Raw genomic sequence first — 17,455 nt, 5'->3', positions numbered from 1 at the left:
GAAATCGAAGTATCATTTAAACGATGCGAGAACTTGCGTGCAGAATTAATTACATATTGAATTGATAGCAAATAAATATTTTTCTTTATTCAGAAAACACAGTCCACATTTGTTAATCAGTTCTTATAAGCTAGCCTAATTCTACTTAGACTAAACGTATACATTTAATTTAAATAATAAACATCCTCAGAATGAGGGTTTAATTGTGGACATCCACTGTCTTTGCAAAATACTGTATGGCCTGTCCGTTAACATGTTTAGAATGCTGTTGGAACTTCCCTGAATTCTGCTTCTGATAGATGTGATCTTTTTGCGCATTAAAATATCAATAGCAATAAAAGTCGATCACATGAATAAAGAAATAAGTTCTTGCACCATCTATCTTCAGTTTTAAAGTAAGCTCAGTAAGGCTTGTGTTTCGAGTAGTTATTAAGCGACGAAATAGTTTCATAGAAATGCTAAAATATATCAATAACTTAGGAACAAATATTTGTGATAAACTCAGGAACAAATAACAGCCCTTACCAGATTTCGAACCTCCTGCTTCATAATATAATAATATATAGTGCTTCAATCTTTAACAATTAAAATTAATATAACTTGGCATAGTCCATATAGTCAACAATGTTTAAATTCTTTCTCCTCCAGGCCTCACTCTGTATATTATGGATCGGTTCTCTATAATTCGTCCTTATTGGCAATCGACGAAGTACATTTTGTTCTTAAAGACGTATTCACGGAACCTCCCAAAGCTTTTCAGTGCTCCATTCAGCGTGGAATTAAATTAAGGCAATTTGAATAACACCGAGAATGGGGGACCACAAAAGAAATTAGGGTGCGGAGCGAATGCGGGCTAATGTTTAGACGTATAATGAACATACAAATGTACATACAATGTGGTTGAAATAAACCGTGGTACAATTCAGTCCAGTGGTGGGCAAAGTTTCTTCATGGTGGGCCAGAAAGCTTAAGACATTTCAGAGGAGGGCCAGAATTGCAGTGTATTTTTATTATTTCGCGGGCCATATACGAAGCGGGAAGGAGCTGGCGCTCCCCCTCGCCCCTCCCCCCCATCACATACACTTCCTGATCTATCTTATTTAGGATAATTTTTCTTCTAATCTTTTGATCTTACCTAACTACCGATGTATAATTTACATTTGTGACCGCGGCCGTCAAAATGTCATACTTTGTCGCTTGCAATAAGGACGAGATTTCCCTGTATCCTCATACGAATAACCTGTCAAGGCGTCCTTATGGCCAGCGATAAAGTGGGACGTTTTACCGGCAGCGTTCACATTTTATTTTAACAGACTTCTAAATAGGGGAAAGGGCAATACGGGTAAGTGTGGCTGCGGGCTAAATTTAGCTGTATGTTTTGCAAATGTCTGAACTCGGAAAAACACTAATCAATCTGTAAACAGGCCCAATGTGAAGGCCAGCTAAACTTATCCGTACCTACTACTCGACGAAAGAACGTAATCTGCTGGAATGAATGAATGAATATTTTTGCCTTTGATAGATGGTACATTTACACGTCATTTAGTTTAGATTAAGTTAGTTTTTGAATAGTTTTATGTCTTGGCAACGTCTGCAGGCCTACACATACCTACTACAGTTCAGTACGGTGCCGATTTCAACTGAATAGTATTTCGACGTTAGATTCTGATTATTTTTAAAACGTGTTACAAATGATGGAGAACTTGAATCGCGGCCAATATTTTAACAAAGAAAATTAGAACTTGCTTAAATAGGTTACCGTAATATATTGTCTTTGCAGTTATTTCGTTTATTCAGCTGACTGCGTAGGACTGATTTAAGGTAATTGTTGTTTTAATATACAATTATCTGTTTTATTTATGGTTCTACAAAACGAATATCATTGTATTCAATAATTGTCGTCGTGTATTTAGTTTAATGACACTAACACATGACCCTGTTTGCCAAAACGTTCGTAGTTTATCTCTTTTCTTAATATCACAAACAAATTAGCGCAGTGATTCAATGCCAACACTATCCATGTAGTGAACATACACAATAAGAAAATCGAGTCTTTACATAATCAAAAAAATCTACTAATACGCGGAAAATGATGGTGGAGTTACGTACGACGTTACGTATACAGATGTATACGAGTGCTAACTCAGAGCACTTCTAGGTGTAGGATATTTATACGAAAGATCAAAGATATCGGTATATATATTTAGTATACATGTGCTCATTGAAAATACACCATTACTATTAAGTAAGAGGTTCGATATAATGACAGTAACATCGATATAATTTTTTGTCCTAGAATCCACTTTAGTTTTCGTGCCCCGAGTTCGTAAACGTACATAAGTATGAGTACGTAGATAAGTATCTAATTATATTTTTTCAAGAGGGCTTCAGATCAATACCCTTAAGGGTATAGTGGACCGCTCCGTACAAACGTAGTCCCCATTTTACCCTCTGGATATTGAAATCATGGAAAACATGTTTACATGATTTACTGTATATATCTAATATAAAAAATCGAATCGCTTTTTTTTTCATTTTTTAAAATTATTATACGAGTAAGGGGGTAAAAACGAATTCCATTCAATTTTGAAAAGCTCTTAACGTTTTGTTTCCAGAAGTGACCCTCTCCATTTTAAGGCTGTGTTACGATACCCATGTTAACTTTTCCATCTAAAACAACTCAGCATTTAGCCCATCAAACAAAATGCTATGTCACGCCATCACGAAAAAGGTTTAACCCTAAAAAATCCAATATACATACTCGTACTCGTAAATACATACATACATATAATCACGCCTTTTTTCCGGAGGGGTAGGCAAAGACCACGGATTTCCACTTGCTACGATCCTGACATACCTCTTTCGCTTCCTTCACTTTCATAACCTTCCTCATTCACGCTCGCCGGTTTAGGGTGCTCATGACCTGGCCTTTCTTCAGGATTTCCCCGATTTGATCAGAGAAAGTCCGCCGAGGTCTACCCCTTCCAGCTCCCTCTTCTACTTCTCCTTATACACTCACTTTCTTAGCCTTTCTCACTCATAATCCAAATGTAAACTAGTACTAATTAACGCCACATTTAATTTCACGGTTCCAAGCGACCGGTCACAGATACATAATAACCCCCGAGTGTTTTCTTTCAGTTTTACGCTCCAATAAATTGCAATGTCTTTGATCTATTCGAAGATCGACGTGTTGGTCGACTCGCAAAACAAGCGTCGAGCGATAGCGATCGGGTTTAAAATAAGGTTTTATACGGTAAGATGCTTGGGAATATTTTCAAAAGCGTGTTTTATTTTGATTTTATTTTTAACATGGCTAATGTCCACTCAACCAGGAGGTCAGTGTACACGGATTTATAACGTGTTGTCCAACTTTAAGAGGATACGGGAGCTGATATTTAAATATTTTAGGTGAATATATCTGTCTCGCTAACGGAAGCGGCTCCTAAAACTATGTCCTAAAAGCAATGTTTCGTACTCCTCCAAAACGTAACCAAATGTAACGAAATTTTGAGATCTACGTAATAATGAAATTATCTGTGTCGGGCTCTTTTGCTTTTTAGGCTAATTGATGTCAGTTTCGAATACTATGCTTCTCTTTGCGGCCTTCTTAAATTAGGCCGTTTTTGCGAATATTTGAAGTGCACTAGCGCCTTAAGAAACAAAAATATCAAAAGAGGAAGGAAGAAGAGGAGAGAACACCTCTGGAGTGGCAGGCGTCCATAGGCTGCGGTGACTGCTTACCATCAGGCGGGCCGTATGCTTGTTTGCCACCGTCGTGGTATTAGATTCTTTCAACACAGATATTAATAATAATAATCTGTGTTGAAAAAATAATTATATCATAGCATAGCTTCAAAAAACTCGGAGGAAACAGTAGAGTACGTTTGTATGGAGAAATAACCACTCCTGTTGGCTCTTAACAATTTATACACCTAAACCTTCTTCAAGAATCACTCTAGACAGATAGGTGCGGTGGGAGACTTTTTAGGGTTCCGTAGCCAAATGGCAAAAAACGGAACCCTTATGGATTGGTCATGTCTGTCTATCTGTCCGTCCGTATGTCACAGCCACTTTTTTCCGAAACTATAAGAACTATACTGTTGAAACTTGGTAAGTAGATGTATTCTGTGAACCGCATTACGATTTTCACACAAAAATAGAAAAAAAAAACAGTAAATTTTGAGGGTTCCCGATACTTAGAACTGTGGTTTATCTATGGATAGGTCCTCAAGAATGATATCGAGGTTTCTAACATTATTTTATTCTAAAGTGGTAAATTTGCTTCCCCCCCCCCCCTCCCTGTAACTTCTAAAATGAGAGAATGATAAAACTAAAAAAAAACATGATGCATGATAATGTATTATCATGCAAACTTCCACCGAAAATTGGTTTGAACGAGATCTATTAAGTAGTTTTTTCGTAATACGTCATAAATGGTACGGAACCCTTCATGGGCGAGTCCGACTCGCACTTGGCCGCTTTTTTATAAAGTAAGTATAGTGATACTGTGATGTCTTAGCCTGGCTAAACTTTACTACAAAAGCTTTGAAAGCTGAAATACTATTACTTTCCTCAACTCTATTGAAACCTTTGGAAAGTAATACTGAAATTTAGTAAATAAGGGTCTAGGCTAAAAGGGATGAAGTATAAAATAAACAATGTATTAACTGCTAATAAATTTTATTTATTGCATTAAAATTGATTGAATATGATTCAATAATTTATGAACTCTATATCCAATGAAGTCTGATTAGGACCCATTCGGATATACCGCCTTGATTACTAGGGCCAAATACCTAAGTCAGGAAAACAAGACGGAACAAAAACCTGACTGCCCAATTTAACCTGTACACAAACATAACAAAATATGTCACAGATAAAGACAAATTAAAACCTCATTTAAATTAGGTATGGCGTGATCATTTAGTGGTAAATATAGACCAACATCATGATAAATAACAACCCAAGCTCTCTGAGGTGTGAGACATGTTACATGATAAAATAAAATCTGAAATATGTTCCAACAAGCACAAAACATATCCGTTCTTAAAGAAAGACGAATATAAACCATGTCAATAAAATGAAACACTATTTTAAGTGCATTGAACCAATAGGAAATTATTAAAATCCTATCAAAATTATTGAATACTATTTACAAGACTACTATAATAAACTCTACCTTCTTCCTATAAAATGCCATTGTGGGAAACATAAGGAGATCAAAATATTCCTACTTTAAGATAAAGAAAATTATGAAACAAGTAGTTGTAGCAAGTTCTATTAATAATATATAAGGTTTACTAATGTGCTCAGATATAAATAAAGATATGTTAGCACTTATGTTGTGAATGACGTATTGATAACGTATTCATAAATGTGTTATAAAGATCGACCGGGTGAAGTCTGGCTTCCCACAACTGTATTACTTTAATTAGTATACTGTAAAATAGCTGGTTGCAGTCAACTATAAGGCAACCTTTTGGATCTCATAAAATTATCATGCATACGCCGCTCTATGGACAACTCCCTAATATGTCAAGCCGCAAATCCCACGTGAAATGTTTCCATAGGTAAGTCACTTGGACCTTGCACCGTCTGCAGTACCTGAGGCATGTAGCCTAATGGAATATCACACGTAAGGTTCAGACTATCAAGTACTGAAACCGGGATAATAGTAAATAAATGACATGAGTGACCAAGAACGAAAATATACAAGACAATGATATAAGCGTTGCCCCTAATATCAAGAGATCAGCCATTTTACTAAATTATCATATGCAACGTCACGCAAAGAGTAAGACTGTTAATTAAATTAAAAGCCAGTTGGATTAAGATTTGATACCTTTTGATCAAATATAAGTAAAGATATATTAGTACTTATGATAACACATTCATAAATACGCTATAAAATTAGGTAGGATCGACGGGGTGTAGTCTGGCTTCACACAACTTTATCACCTTAATATACTGTAAAATAAAATAGCTGGTTGCAGTCAACTATAAGGCAACCTTTTGAATCTCATAAAATTATCATGCATACACCGCTCTATGGACAACTCCCTAATATGTCGAGCCGCAAATCCCACGTGAAATGTTTCCATAGGTAAGTCACTTGGACCTTGCACCGTCTGCAGTACCTGAGGCATGTAGCCTAATGGAATATTACACGTAAGGTTCAGACTATCAAGTACTGAAACCGGGATAATAGTAAATAAATGACATGAGTGACCAAGAACGAAAATATACAAGACAATGATATAAGCGTTGCCCCTAATATCATGAGATCAGCCATTTTACTAAATTATCATATGCGACATCTCGCAAAGAGTACAACTGTTAATTAAATTAAAAGCCAGTCGGTTTAGGATTTGATACCTTTAGTCATAACTGGGATCAATCAAATGCAACGACAATCCCAAACATAACCAAAAACCGCATTGTTAAAACAGCCACTTATAAAACCACTGTGACAGGTTTCAACAACTACAATTGATTAGTAAATATATATAATATCCTCTCAATTGGACATAATCCAAAATGTAATAACCACATTCAAGTCATATGATTTGATTCAATATGACAAATAAATTAGGGCAGGTATAATACATTGGCAAATACAGATCAAACTATATACCAAATGATCAAAATATATACACCCACAATAACATTTCAACATACGTAATATACTTAGGTATGTACCTATAAAACGGAATCATGATCATAAAATAAGTATCAAATAGGCACCAGTTATCTACCTACAAATAAGTAAGCAGTTAGGAATCGTGAATATTATTTAAATCGCTTGTATACTCCTATCATAACTAGACTATGAAATTAAAACCTTTTGTATAATTTATTGAAAGGTTACGTCACCGCTAGGTATTAAGATCTGCTTGATGGGGCTTCGATGCTCTCACATCATGATGAGAAGACAAGGCAAGGCAGGACCAATTCTCGTTCCACGCAAATAGACAGCGCACTGGATACAATGTGCAGGCGTGAGATACAGATGCGGCGTAGTGCAGCCAGCCTCTTCATGTAGAAAGTAGGTCTTGCATCTGGGCGCCCGTGGCAGTGGGGTTGATCAGGTACCGACGAGGATGCTCGGAGACACCGAGACACTCGAAAGCCGCTGATGGAACAAGACTCGCTCCGCAACCACCGTGAACCGGAAATTGAGACAAAAATAGTGCTTAATATTCTAATCGAGTTAAACATTTACGCCCTACGGAATATATGAAGCTAAGTATCTATATGAATAAAGACAACTAGGCATTCAAAGGAAGAATCATTTCAGTTATGATAATCATAAATTATAAGATGTAAACTATAATAGTGGAAGTCAAAGGATCTAAACTTAGTGACGTACAGAATACCTATAACAGTAGCCACAGTAATTAAGCTACTGTAAGAAGTCATTGAATAAAACCTATAATGTATTGCGACATAATATTACATCATTAGCCATTTGTATAACATTCTAAATAAATAACTATTTTGTAAAACTTATTCACCAAACAATTATATCAATCTAGTTCATGAAACTTGGTTGCTAATTAAACAAACGTGGCCGTATACCTATATACGTGTGCACAAATAATTACACAACCAATTATTTTTGTAGTATTGTAAAAGGTGAATTATGTAACTGCGTATTACATCATAATTAATTCACTCAACCTATCAACCTACATTTTCAATCAAAGTGCTGTAATTCACTAACACTGAAACATGAAAGTATGCGATATATAGATATGTCAGGTCAAGATTGAGATAACATATAACTCAGAACCAACGCACCGTGTCTACTAGCTTGCACCGGAGTGAATCTTCGCCTTCGCCCACATCTGCGAGGTCCGCATCTTGATTTGAAGCGTTGAAGCTCTCGAAGGCAGAACACCCCAGGAATTGATGGCGAGACACGAAGCAGGCGCCCTTAGGATCCGCTGACAGGACTCGATATTCCTCGTACATGAACCGAGAATTCAGAAATAAATAATTTTAAATATATGTTAAAACATTACATGAATTAAATTACCTACACCGTTCGTTGACTTTACGTGTTATACTATATATGGTAATAATGACTGATATTGACGGCTAAACCTACATAAAACGATAAAGAAATGACCGCCGAGTGTAACACAACTAAAGTTATTTATCAACCTAATTGAACACATCTACTTATGCCATCTATATCGAGACACATTCCACCCTTGCCATTGAATTAAAACATGGAAAATACATACGTTCCACTTTTTTTTCGTAAACGGTTAATCCACAATAATAAACGCGCTCGTTTACTACTAAACACACATTCAATTATTAACTAATGATTTCACAACTCAAATCAAGTACTTATCGTAATTGAATGCATCTACCTACCCTATAATCATATCACACACGAACGCTGATTTACCTATCCTCAAAATTGATTATATTTAATAAGCATATACACGATTTAGGAATTCACTGAACAAATGAAATTAAATATCTCAATCCATTTTGACGTCGTAGTTAAAATAACACTCTCGTACAAGAATCCGACTTACATTCACAGAGCACAAGAATTGTCATCTCGTTCCACAATGAAGTGTACCCAACGCGATCTATTCAATCTACCCGCTATTCATATATAGAAATAATGATTTTATTTATAGGCAACTCGTCGGTATCAACCAAACCTACAATCCTACTGATATTAAGCAAACATTGGAGCCTATGAATGAACGAAATATGTATTTTAGGTTTCCTCAAGATATAAAATGATATGCAAATAATTATGTAGGTATATGAAATTACCGCACCGTAACACGTAGTTGTTTGGCAGCTGACCCATGATGGTTTTGTGTTTTTCAACACGCCCATGGTCCGGATGAAGCTCCTACAGCGTCCCGCCCATGTTGGCCGTATCCACACGCTAAGCTTCCAACGAAGGTGGCAGCTTATACTCGTATCTGCGAACAAGTTCTAATACACGGTTTTCTTATGATTTGCCACTCACAGTGACAATTTAAGAACCTTTAAGACCCGATGCTCGTGAAATGTAGCCCTTTCGGCAGCTGCCCGTTGTAGGCTCACGCAGTTCCTCACACCCGAGGTTAAGGTCAATACGACCCGCGTGTCGCCCATTGCAGTCGCTGTTCCTTTCATATCTCCTGAAGATGGCCGCTAATAGACGTATCTGCAAACAAGCTTAGACACATGGTTTTTCTTACAACCTAACACTCACAGGATTCCTTCTTGACTCGACGCTCTGCTGAAGGCAAAAGACCACGAATCCACTTTGCAGTTCCTTAAATAACCTCGTTCCCCCATGAGAACCCCTCAACCGCCATGTTAATCCTACTCCTAAGCCCAACCAGAATGCAGAGTTTTGATTGGATAATATTTACTATCCTCGTAAATGATTGGTCACTTTTATTCCCGCGTATTTAGATTGATCTGCCTTACAACAGATGGCATCTCTAAAGATAACATAAATAAATTAAAAGCTTACGAAGTAGTTTATTGTGTTTAATCGATTATTCAATAAACATTACTTAAGAATTTATATTGAAAAATATATTATAAACAAATATTGTACTATGCAATATTATCATGACTAAACTACCTGCTAGTTCAGTCATTCACCGCCAGATGTCACCGGATGCCACTGTCACATTACAAGTGCGAATATTATGCGCGAAATTCACTCCAAACAAATTCAATAATTTCTAAGAGAGTAAATAAATAAATGTAGATGTCAGTCTGTTACAATACGAGCTTTAGTACGTTATTTGTGACGAGATCAGATTAAAATAGCAAAAGTTTGATACTCTTTATTTCAATGTAGTAAGCTGTTCAACTCGAGACATGTAGCGTGACAACTTGACAAGGGTCGGGTGATAGCGATCCTGTTGAGAATATGATATAATGACGAATATGACGTAATATTAGCCGAGTGGTATAATATGTAACTGTAGATAAAATGACGCGATGGCTGACTTTCATGTCGAGCGGTCAAGCAGCTGAAAAAATGATATTAGAGACTTGTTCAAATATTATCGAGCTTGTCCGCTCACATGTGTCGTGTCCCATGACGCTACCACAGAATAAGTTTAGGTAAGTAATTGTATTATCATCAAACAAAGACGGACATTAAAAGTTTTTTTGCGAAAATCTTTTTTTTATTCACTATTACACTTTTTTTATATGATTTTTTCGTTACATCCCGCCTCGAATGGAATTACATTACCCCGCCATTATAGTGAAAGGCAGCTAAGAAGTCAATTATGTCAGTTATAAATTGATCCTTATATACACCGTGTTTTTATTGAATTCCGTAAGTATCAAGTTCCGCAAGTTTCAGTGTTTTGGTAAGTATGTTTAAGGAAACTACATGACATAGTTAATATTAAAAAAAAAAAATTTTTTTTAAATATTTTTGTTTACATTTTTTTTCGTTATAAAAAGTAATTAAATGTTGCATATAGCGTTGTTGTTGCACGGGCATTACATTTATCTCAATCAAACAATTGAAAACTGTGACATGTCAAGGTCATTTCAAACATCGATCGTCCGAGCTAGTACTTACGTTTAGTAGCAAATGTATTAACCCGTACTAAACACTAATCAATATGTAAACGGGTCCTAAGAGCTTTATAAGATAAAAATAAAATATTGATTATCTCCGAAATGGAGTTAATTAGAATACCGGTGTCTTTGAGAAAGTTACTTAATTTAAGCTCAGGAATGCACCCTTGAAATTAACGCAAATCAAAAAAAACACGGTGTATATGACACTAACGCTATCGGTATTACCTTCGTAAAGGGTCAAATCAAAATCAGGATTGACTTCAAAATGCAGGTGTATTGTGTCAAGTATGGACGCATGTAAAATTTCAAGTAAATAACAACTTTTTCTTGTACCACGTTGCCATAGTTATGCAAAAATATTTTTAACTTCCTGCCCTAAGGAGTTTGCAAACACATTGACGCGTATACACACCTAATATTCACATATAGACATTCAAACAATATTGTTTATATAACGTAGAAACGTTACGGCAGAAGCCCAAACACTTCACACTCCCCACCCGTGTTACCAAGATTTACTTTTTTTATTGTTCAGAACACATACTGTCATACGTAAAAATATAGATAACTTACAAAAATATATAAAAACAGACCTTACTTTATTTAACATTCTGACAATAGAACCGTGCACAGATATATTTCCGAGCACCATGTTTTCCGATATACGAGTATTTGACGATGACGCTACACGCTTCCCGCTCATGTCGCGTCACCCACGGTCTGTCAGTCAGAGATTCCGACGCTGTTAAGGCGTTATTTCTGGATAGATTGATGATCCGATAGTAGGTTACGAAACTGTATTTATTTTTATACTTAAACTGTCCAATGCAAATGTATTTAAATATGTAAATGTCTGAATAATTGGTTTGGCGTATTTTACGTAAGAACGTATTTTTATCACGGCTACGTTGGAAACGTCTGTGTTCTATCACGTTATTGAATTAGCATAAGTCCGACTTATTTATGTACCTAAAGCCCTATTAATACGGTTCAAGAATATGCATGCGATTTTTGTTAGGTACATTGCGGTATTTATTTGGTCGTTCGCATCGCCTGAATTCATTGTACACTGTAGTTAGCAATATATCGAGAATCTGTACCTTTTCCCTTTCATCGACGTGTAGTGTGACTGCATTTTAATTTTTTGGTACAAGCTTTTAATGCTGACTGTAGGTACTTTTGTTTTTACAGGCAACTAATAATCATCGAGACAATTCTAAAAACACCAAATAGAATAAGTTTGCGTTGTTTTATCACAGAATTCCCATGGCCACATCCTGTCTCCATCATCAGATCAGGTCATTGTCATGTCACCCAATTTACATATGTATGCAAAATTTCAGCACAATCGGAGATCGGGAAGATAAAGACCAAAAGGAAGTCAATGATTTATTTGTGTATTTATCACATATACTTGTTCCTGAGTTGTGAACATTTTCTAATTATCTATTGCTCGAAGGTTAACTGGAAGAGATACCTGAAAAGGACAAGTTCGCCTTTGTAACGATGTGCGTTTTTGCCTGTTTTACGTTTCTTTTTTGTACACAAAGTGTTTTATTACTACCATTTTATATATAAATATATCGTTGTCTGGAATCCCAAACAGAAGTCTTATTGAGCTTAGGTACTGTGGGACTAGGTCGACGTGTAAGAATGTCTGAATATTATTTATTCTTACATTCATACGTAACTAAAACAACCGTTTCCTTGCCCACAGGTAACAGTGCAACTAATGCCTTCATTTTCATCGTGTCGCATGAAAAGGTGAGCGCGCTGGCGTGGTACGGCGGCGGCATGCAGGCCGGCGGGTGGTTCCTCCCATGGAGCATGGGCATGGGCATGAAGCAGTATGCCGTAGCGCTGCCGATGGGCGGCGTGGTGCCGCTCGTGCCGCCGCTGCTGGCCGCGCTGCCGCCGCAGCCGCCGCAGATGCGGCTAATCGCCCCCCCGCCGCTGCCGCTCCAACAGCCCTGCAGAAAGGTACATATGAAATTCAGAATGAAAAATTTTAGTGCTATATTTGTCTACCGTTCTTCATTAACTCTCAACTATTCAAAGGTTAACTGGAAGAAACCCCTTAAAGAGATAAATTCGCGTTTGTACGGCCTATCCTGTACCATATTTGTTTTGTGTTTAGTATGATACTCGTAGTTTATACATACATACGTACATATGTAAATATATCTTAAAACTAAAAAACACAACTATGACAAACAAGCATGCGGGCGACCAGATGCTAAGCAATTAACGCAGCCTGTGGGCTATTTAAAGCCCAACCAGAAATATAGGATCATGTCAAGAGAGCGTTGTTATTCTCACATATAGGGTGACATTTCAGTTTAGTATGAAAAATGTAGTTCCAATGAAATTCCGCAATATGGCGCGTGATCATATATTACTGGTCAGGTTTTAAATATTATAGGACAATTGTACATAGATCAATCCAATCGACCTAATAGATAAATATTTAAAAAAAATATATAGAAAATATCAGAGAGGTTATTGAGAACATGCGCTTACGAAACAACTCTAGGGCTGATTCTTAGAAAATATATTAAAAATTCAATTATTAATAAAAAAAACAGCTTGTTCAAATCGTTCAATTAAAATAGTGTTGGAAAAGTAAATACATAATAATATTTTTTATATTATATAATCCCATTTTCGACCGGAATATAGTTCATAAGTATATTATTTTTAAAATCATATCAACGTTTATATGTTACCTGAAAATTGGTGGCAAAATTTTCTCTAACTAAAATTATCACTGTCCAGTGAAGCTCCACAAACCCCTAATTATGCTCCTGTAATTAGGCTTTGTGCAAACAAATAAATTTGACACAATTAGTGCTACAGACAGTACAATTAAGGTTCATTGTGTGTAATTTCATTTACGCTTGTTGCCTGTAAATCTAGCATCGAGACCATTTTTCCTAACTAACGCAATTTGGCCTTAATTCCGTCTTTACTCTATTTAATCAGTATAAATCAAAATTCCGCACGCGTCTGGATTTTCCTGTAACTGGATCGGCTCAGGGGTTGTCGAGTCGGGGTATTTTTTTTCGTGTCTTATCCAAAATAATTTTTAAGAAAAAAACCCACTTCAATGACAGACGGAGTGACAGACGAACGAACGGACGGACGAACAGCGGAGTCTCAGTAATAGGGTCCCGTTTGACCCTTTGGGTACATAACCCTAAAAATCACTATATGTATGCCTTTCACATTTGAAGAATTCCCTCGATTCCTCATGGATACCATCATTAGAACTAAGTTTTGATAAAAACGGGACCAATCTGTATAAACGAGTATATAAATTCAAACAAAAAAATAATTTTTAAAATCGGTTTAGATGTGACGGAGTTATGGAGTAACAAACATTAAAAAAAAAACATACAAATGAATTGATAACCTCCTCCTTTTGAAATCTTGAAGTCGAGTAGGTTAAATATCACCATATTATGAGCCCAGGTATGTATGAGCTGTATAACATTTATGTCTTTGAATAAAAGTTTGTTAAAAGATCCGTCTAGTTTTCTACATTTTAAGCCGAAATTTAACTAATTACTTTAAATTGCCTCAACATTAACCAAACTATACCAGACGTTATCGCTTAAACGGCTTAGCTACCTGTCTTTCCGCTCATTCGAATACCAGTAATTGGTTTAAACACTAGCTTATAAAGGACCATGGGCAGTTTTGTATGGAGCCTGGACCAAAAACCAACAGAAATGCGAGTTAGGTCATTAGATAGGTACTTCATTTCGTTCTATGGGCATATTTGTAATTTAGTCAAAATGTCATATTTACTTACTTGGACTCTATTACCTAGGCAATACAGTCAACGTTAGTAAATATTTACTGCAGGGTAGATGTTTGCGTATGGTGCGAGCACGGCAAACCATTCGCCGCGCTTGCCCAGCGGTGGACTGTATTGCCATGGTAATAAGGGTGATGACATTTTGACTAAAATACAAATATCTGTTCTGCAATGGAATTCCGCTTGGTGCCTATGGAACGAAATGAAGTACCTACATTGTATTGTATTGTATTGTAGTTCGGGCGATTTTCCGCAACTCGACGACTGGCGCCTATTTTGCGTGACAAGGGGGGGTGGAGGGTTGGCTACTCTTGCCAGCCCAACTCCTCGAGGAATCCTATCAAACCTTTGATGTTGAGTAGGACCTCAGGGAGGTCTCTCGGGGATCCGAGATGTTTTGCCCTGTATGGGGCCACTCCGCTGCATTCCAGCACCACGTGAGAGGCTGTTTCTTCTGTCTCCATGCATCCTCGGCATAAGGGACTGTCTGTGACACCTGTTATGAAAAGATGTTTGTTAAATAGTCCATGACCTGTTATGACACTGGTTACCATACTCAGTCGGACCTTCCCTAGTTGAAGGAGCGCCCTTGTGAGCTTTCCGTTGATGCCAGGCATGGCTTCTTTTGCCTGTCTGCATCCAGTCTGATTCAGCCAGTGTTCTGTGTGTAGTTTCCCTGTACGTGCCAGCAGCATTGAGCGTACCTTGCTAAACGGTATCGGAAGAATCGGTTCCGGACCAATCGCCCCCGCACCCGATCCTTGCCTGGCAAGCTCGTCCGCAGCATCGTTACCCCGGGATCCACTGTGTCCCTTGATCCATTGTAAAGTGATCTTATTATTATTATGACATACCTCCATTAGTCGTTCGTGGCATTCGTGTATAAGTTTGGATGTAATTATATGGCTATTTAGAGCCATTAAGACTGCTCTACTGTCGGAGAGTATGCGGATGGAGGATCCTACTACCTTCCTTGCAATGATGGCAGCCGCCGCGTTTAAGATGCCCATGCACTCAGCTTGGAATACCGAGTTATGGGCTCCTAGCGGTGTGGTGATTGACATGTTCAGGTCTTCTGAGAAGGTTCCGGAGCCCGACCCGCTGTCTGTTTTGGACCCATCAGTGAAGATTCTCAGCTCCCGGAGATTGAGTCCTTCGTGGTTGTCGTCCTCATATAACTGTATTTTGTACCTTTTGTCAAAGATAGCTTGTTTGTGAATCCGATCCGTTCCCGACCTAAGCACTGGAAATTCGTCATATACCTTTTCCAGGCATGTTGTGTGGAGAGCTCCTATGCTGTTAGACCATATATTAAGGGTTCGCAACCTTACCGCTGAGAGACTGGCCTCTTGCTGTATGTGTAGGTGCAGCGGTGGAAGGTTTAACATGACCTCCATGGCTGCAGTTGGAGTGGACCTCGTGCAGCCAGTGGTGGCCGCGCATGCGAGCCTTTGGAGTCTTTGTAGCTTGTCTCGTACGTTGCCTATGTTTGTTCTTGGCCACCAAACCAGGGCACCGTAACAGAGTAGGGGGCGGATTATCGTCTTATAGAGCCAAAGGGTGATTTTCGGGTTCAGTCCCCACCTCTTACCAATCATCCTTCTGCACTGCCAAAAGACAACTCCCGCCTTGTCTATACGTTTGTTGATGTGATTGTTCCAATTGAGTTTACTGTCGAGAGTTAGTCCTAAGTACTTAACTTCATCGGTCAGCTGCAGCTCGGTTTGGAAAAGTGTTGGTCTGGTAAAGTTGCCAAGCGCCCTTTTATTGGTGAACATTACCATTTCTGTTTTGGTGGGGTTAACTGATAGGTCAAATTCTCTGCACCAGCGTTCTACGATCCGGAGAGCTGACTGGGTGAGGTCGCATACTGTACTGGCAAATTTACCTGATATCAATATTGCCAGATCGTCAGCGTAGCCTATTGTGTAGAAGTGTTCCTCGTTCAGTTTGGTTATAAGGTTGTTAGCTACTAGGTTCCACAGCAGAGGCGACAGGACTCCCCCTTGAGGACATCCTCTCACCGCTGCTACGGCCTGCGGTTGACCTGCATACCTTATAATCCTCTTGTTTAACATGTTCATGATCCACTTTGTTAGTCCGGGTTCCGCGCCATGGCTTTCCAAGGCATTCCCTATACTGGTAAAGTGGGTCTTGTCAAAAGCGCCCTCGATGTCAATGAAAGTGCCGAGGCACAGTTCTTTGTCGTGGATGGCTCTCTCAATGCGGCTTACAACCATGTGTAGGGCTGACTCTGTGGATTTACCTGAGCTGTACGCGTGCTGGTTGTTGTGCATCGGTATGTTCTTTAGCGTTCGATCCCTCAGATCCCTGTCGCACAGTTTTTCCAGAGTTTTCAGCAGGAATGATGTGAGACTGATGGGCCTGAAGGATTTAGCAGCCGTGTAGTCATTCTTACCTGGTTTTGGTATGAAAATCACGTTGACATCCCTCCATCTCCTGGGCACGTACCCCCAGGCTAGGCAGGCTACCATGATATCGGTTAGAGTTTCCTGGATGAGTCCTAGACTCCACTGTAGGAGAGCAGGGAAGATCCCATCCGGACCAGCCGCCTTGAAGGGATGGAAGCTGTCTATGGCCCACCTGAGTTTCTCAGCGGTGACGATTCTATGCGCCATTTGCCAGTTGTTGTCTGTTGTGCTGTATTCCTTGTCCTGCTGATTTACATCAGCGAGGCTTACGCATCCCGGAAAGTGGGTTACCAGGAGAAGGCGTTGAGTCTCTGCAGGGGAAGATGTGTATGTGCCATCGGGCTTCCGCAGTGAGCCCAGTTGTGATGTGGGCTTGTGCGCTAGAGTTTTCCTTACCCGGTTGGCCTGGTCTAATGTTTCGATGCTGCTGCAGAAGTTCCTCCACGATAAGGATCTCCAGTACCGCAGTCTTTTTTTGTACCTGGCCTTGGCTTCATAGTAGTTGTCCCAGTCCACTTCGGCCATTGTGTTCATGGCCCTGTTGAAGAGTCTCCTGGTTTTCCGCCGGAGTCTCTCCAGTTCTGGGCCCCACCACTGGTGACCCGTTATGGCAGTCCTTGCC

At 38.6% G+C, this 17,455-nt stretch overlaps 1 protein-coding gene across 2 annotated transcripts in view; it reads left to right on the top strand.

The window, feature by feature from the left end:
• The window catches only part of LOC133518501 (pseudouridylate synthase RPUSD2-like), a 270,311-nt gene that overhangs the window by 117,636 nt on the left and 135,220 nt on the right, over nucleotides 1-17,455 (top strand). For both annotated transcript variants that reach the window (XM_061852219.1, XM_061852218.1), the window contains exon 2: nucleotides 12,299-12,561. In XM_061852219.1, the coding sequence (XP_061708203.1) occupies nucleotides 12,376-12,561 (186 nt within the window). In that variant the 5' untranslated portion in view covers nucleotides 12,299-12,375. The remainder of the gene's footprint in view (nucleotides 1-12,298; nucleotides 12,562-17,455) is intronic.

Source organism: Cydia pomonella, chromosome 5, assembly GCF_033807575.1.
Source record: "Cydia pomonella isolate Wapato2018A chromosome 5, ilCydPomo1, whole genome shotgun sequence".
NCBI lineage: Eukaryota > Metazoa > Arthropoda > Insecta > Lepidoptera > Tortricidae > Cydia > Cydia pomonella.
Note: the sequence above shows the minus strand (reverse complement) of the source record. Positions and strands in the feature narration are given on the sequence as shown.